Source organism: Otolemur garnettii, unplaced genomic scaffold, assembly GCF_000181295.1.
Source record: "Otolemur garnettii isolate 467f Iridium unplaced genomic scaffold, OtoGar3 scaffold00144, whole genome shotgun sequence".
Classification (NCBI taxonomy): Eukaryota; Metazoa; Chordata; class Mammalia; order Primates; family Galagidae; genus Otolemur; species Otolemur garnettii.
In genome coordinates this window covers 4235959-4240892 of record NW_003852539.1, presented here as the reverse complement: position 1 = coordinate 4240892, position 4934 = coordinate 4235959, and the positions used below count along the sequence as shown (strand labels likewise).

Below are 4934 nucleotides of genomic sequence, written 5' to 3'. Positions count from 1 at the left end.
AAAAAAAAAAAAAAAAAGAAAGGAATATTTTAGTGTCTCCTTTAGGCAAACAGTTTAGTGAAGTGAGAAGATCCTGCAGGCCTATGAGGTCTGGAGGAAGATGTGACAGGGAGAATCAGCAACGCACAGGAACTTCAGTAAGGTGAGTTTCCACAAAGCAGAAATCAAATACACCTTCATCCACAGGCTGGGAATAATAGATAGACAGTTAATGTCAAATTCTACTGACATTTACAAGGCCTAGGGCCCCATATGATATTGGGAAAAGGAGGACCAAACCACTGTGGTGAGATACCCTGAAAAGGGACACAGACATGGAGTACAGAGAACCAGAAGGATCCCTAGGGGTACTGGGGAACAGAGGACAAGCCTGGCTTAAAGTCTAGGTAAAAACTATCACTAACAGATTCTAAAAAAATTAGATTGAGAGGTGTGCCTATGGCTCAAAAGGGTAGAGCGCTGGCCCCATATGCCGGAAGTGGTGGGTTCAAACCCAGCCCTGGCAAAAAAAAAAAAAAAAGAAAGAAAAATTAGATTGAGGAATTTTATAGAAAGGCACTTTCTCTTACAGACACTGCTAAATTTTTATCTTTTTAAGCATAAATTACTTTTAAATTTTTTAAAAATTTAATCCAGGTAAATAGAGGTCAATGGTTTCCAAAACCAAGACCAAAAGATTTTAGAGCCTGAGGCCCACAGAATATTAAGAAGTAAAAATGAGGGATGACTTAAGCCTACAACAGAAGTACCTGTAACAGACCAAAGACAGAGAAATAACTATGCTTGAGTCTCTCTCTTGTTACCTCTTTAGGCTGCTTATCTCATCAAGAGAACACTTTCTTGGGTACTTCTGAATACTCATTCCTACCCGTATCACAAAAAAACAAGATGTACAAAAATATTCTTCATATACTTTTAGAATGAAAATACATAAATCAATCCTACCTACTAGCTATTCTCTAGTAGTGACTTAGCAATATTTAATTATAAACCAGCAGTCCTTTACTCTTAATGGCAGCATTATGCAAATTAATGGACTAAACCAACCTAACCCAAACTTTAGAGTTTCATAAAAGTAGAGTGTTTTAAAACCTAACATACATCAGTCAATCCAGACTTGAAAATGCTATCTCTTCATTACCGAGAAAGATACTATCAAGACTCAACGTACAGATGTTTACAATCTTCAACAAATGTGACAAGTGATTCCTTTCACTGAGGCAAGACTAAGGAGTCCCAAAGTAGACTTATGTCACGAAGAAAGAGCCTGACTCCAGTCTCTTGAGATGAACTTGGAAAAGCACCAATGGCAACACTTCACAAGAACTTCAATCACCAGGAAAACACAAAAAGTGGGTAAAGTAACTTCTCAATAACATCAGGCTCCCAAAACAGCTTGGCATTCGACCACTAAGAAATCAAAAACATTACAGATTTAGGAAAGAGCATTCCAGTAACAGATAGCTACAGTGTTTGTAATGACAGAGATGGGAATACATTTACACATTGTTTAGGGCTCTGGTATCAAACACACATGTTGTTACCTAAGATGGAGTTTTTCTAGCCCAGCATCTGCAAGGTCATCATTGGCCCTTTGATGAATGTCCCTCTGTGTTTCTATTTTGTGATCATCAGACAGACCATCAACTTTGTGAATAAAAACCTCAAAATTCATGTCTGGATTAACTTTGTAGGCTTTAGAAACAGTAATGTGAAGTCTTGTTAAAGCCTCCATGTAGTCATCCTGTAAGTCAGAACAAAATATCTTTTAAAAAGAAATCTTACAAAGGACAACAAGCTAAGAAAGCCTCAAACCACCTCTTTCCCCAAACACAGAAAATATCCTAATTATTCGTAAATATTCAAACATTCAAATACATTAACTTATATCACTAAATAGCTCTTCAACTTCTCAAGATTAAAAAATTCAATTACCAAGTTAATGCTTGTATTATTTTTAGTACTGATAATATAAAGAAAGGAATAAGGAGATGTATATTTCTTCCCAATGGATTTTTTTAAAGTAATCCCAGCTCTGCCATTTATCAGATGTGTAACTTTAAGCAAGTTGCTTAAACTCTTGTGATCTCAGTTTACTTATCTGTAAAACAGGAATTACAATACATATCTCACTATACTGAACAGGAATTACAATACATATCTCACTATAATGAAGACTAAATTAGATCACATATGTAAAAGCACCCACTATATAGAGCCTGGCACTCAGAAAGCATTCCTAACTAATGCTTAAGCTTACAAAAAGTAAGCTTCTTAAGGATAAGGATATATTCCATTCATCTGACTGTGTACCACATGCGAGACCCTCAAAAAAATGCTGGCTGGGCTAAGTTCAATTTGAGCAGTTGAAGAAACTGCTCTAAATCTACTGATTCTAATTCTCATATTTTTATATGATGGGATGGGAATCTTTTTAGTGAATGCTGTCACTATGGTTATAAAGTACGACAATATCTGCTATTAACCAATGAAAGTGGAAAGCCAGTGTCAGCTTCTCAAAACTAGAACCTAAGAATATAAATCACATCTTCTAATCATCTGACATTCTGTACATGGAAAACAGCATGCCTGCTCCCAAAGCACCTCTGCAACTGCAGTTCTTATACTACCAGGGAATTCAGTGCCAAAGAAATAAGCTGCAAACATATGGCAAAGAAGATAAACAATTTTCCTTTGTTTCTACCTCTTTTTGCACAGAGAAGAGCAGTAAACAATCATTCGTGACTACCTGTGCATCAATGACATATATCAATGCTCCTGTTCCCCTGAAGATCATCTCATAGTCAAAGGTTGGGTCAAAAAAGTCCATTTGCCCAGGAAAATCCCATATCTGGAAATTTACGAAGGAGCTATTGGAAATGTCATCTTTATAAATCTTGTTGGTACTTTCCAAAAAGAGAGTCTCATTGGGTGACATCTTATGAAACACCACCTGTTAAAAGAAACAAGAAAATTTTATGACTATTCAACTTCAGAATTTACATTTAAAACTTCCCTGGTTTAACATAAAAAATTTGATCCTACAAAAATGTTTTTAGAGGTACAAACTGAATGGTGATGGTAGTCACTATCCTTTTATTTCTCACAAAAGACAACACCAAATTAATTTCTATCACATCTACTTTGGAGGTAAAACTTTTCTGCTTTGTTCCCCGCACCATAAACAGTACCAGTAGTAGCACTATCTCTCACCTACATTGGTGTTTTTGTTTTTGTTTTCTAGGGAGTGGGTTAAACTGTATTAATTCTGCCAAAATATGTTTTCCGATTATAAAGCTTTGTAGCCAAAGCTTAAAAAGTTTTGTTGATTCAAAATTACTCAAGTGCCTGCATCAGTAATAAAAAAGAAAGAAACAGATTGGACCCTACTTTCACTGATTTTGCAGTCTTGTGGAAGAAATAAAACAAAGACAAATAACTCTACCAAAAACTGCAAAAAAAAAAAAAATGTCGGGGGGCTGTGTAAGTTGACAGGGAAAATGCAGCTCCCATGAGAAAAGAAATAGTAAAGGCAACTGTTAAGGACCACAATAATCAAAACCCATCACCCATACAATCTTAACATAAAACTAACTTACTTTCTAAAAGAGAAAAATGAAGTTATTCCCAAGGTTTTGTAACAGGTGAAAAGAATTAAAATCTTTTGCTAAAGATTTGCTAAAACTCTTCATAAATATACCTAAGTTTTACTGCAGAGGAGAAAAGCAAGTTAAATAAAACACAGTATCCAGTAAATTCAGAAGAAGGCTCCTTTTTGAAAACACGTCTACAAAATACACAAACTTACTTTGGATAGATCTCTGTAACAGAGTGGAGAGGGAGAAAGGATAAGACAGGGTGTCTGGTGATAGTTTTATTACTAGCTCACTGTGTGTGTAATGGAGGAAGTCAATCTTGCCTCTATTTCCCCTTAAAAAGCATACAGCCCTCCCTCCACTTGTTCAAGACAAAGTAAAAACAAATGCACTGATGTGGGTCTGCAAAACTTTTGCAAAATCTCAGATTTTTTACCCACAGCCTACGGGAGAATATTGCCAGTAATTACACTCACCAAGCCACAAGTACTGAAATAGTTGAGATATTAGTACCCAATTCCCAAAAATGTTACAGGGAAGTTTCCTCTATACTAGTAACAAGAACAAGCATTAGAATGCCCAGTGCCTTAGTCACAACTCTTTCTGACGCTGCTCCCTGGGGTTGGTCTGGGAATCCCTGCAAAGTCAGGTCACCTGAAGTGAGAGGAACAAATAAAAAAGGGGGTACGGGAGCGAGTCCGCGAAGTTCTCCAAGTGAGAACCGGAGAGTACGTCTCAGTTTCGTAAAAGACACACGGGCTGGGTTCCAGGGAACCGAGGTCTTGGGCGGTGCCTTTCAACACCTGCCTCCCTCCAACCACCCACCCGGCCTCAGCTGACTTGGGCGTGGACACAGAGGTCAGGGTCCTGGCGCTGGCCCCACCAGCGGCTCCACGCTCACAGAGAAGAGAAAGTACAGTGGGACGCAGCTCCAGGCCAACCCCGGCCGCCACCCTCCAGGGACCTCCCCTCCGCGGCCACCTGAGCCCTCGGGGAGGAGGGGGAGGGGAGGGAAGGGCCCCGAACGGCCCCACTTACCTTCTGGATGGAGGATTTGCCGCTGCGTCGGAGCCCCATGAGCAGAATCCTCGGCTTGGAGCTGTCAGCTCCCCCCGGGACACAGCCACCGCCGGCCCCCGCCCCAACCCCGCCGCCCGCCGCTGCCGCCTCCTCTTCCTCCTCCTCCACGCCGTAGCCGAAGTCCTTTGGAAACGAATCAGCCGCGCCGTAACTGCCGGCGAGGGGCGTCTCTTCCGCCCCGTACTGCAGGGACATGGTGCTGAAGCCGCCGCCGCCCGCACCCTGACAGGCCAGGCCAGGCCAAGCCAGGCCCTGGAA

The 4934-nt window shown here is 40.4% G+C and overlaps 1 protein-coding gene across 1 annotated transcript in view; it reads right to left on the bottom strand.

Annotated features, from left to right (window-relative positions):
- RRAGC (Ras related GTP binding C) overlaps nucleotides 1–4923 on the bottom strand; it is a 23017-nt gene extending 18094 nt beyond the window's left edge. The window contains exons 1-3 of the mRNA XM_003798999.3: nucleotides 4635–4923; nucleotides 2750–2953; nucleotides 1545–1744 (exon numbers count right to left, since the gene is read on the bottom strand). Coding sequence (XP_003799047.1) covers nucleotides 1545–1744; nucleotides 2750–2953; nucleotides 4635–4871 — 641 coding nt within the window. The 5' untranslated portion in view covers nucleotides 4872–4923. The remainder of the gene's footprint in view (nucleotides 1–1544; nucleotides 1745–2749; nucleotides 2954–4634) is intronic.
- Nucleotides 4924–4934: the final 11 nt, after the last annotated feature.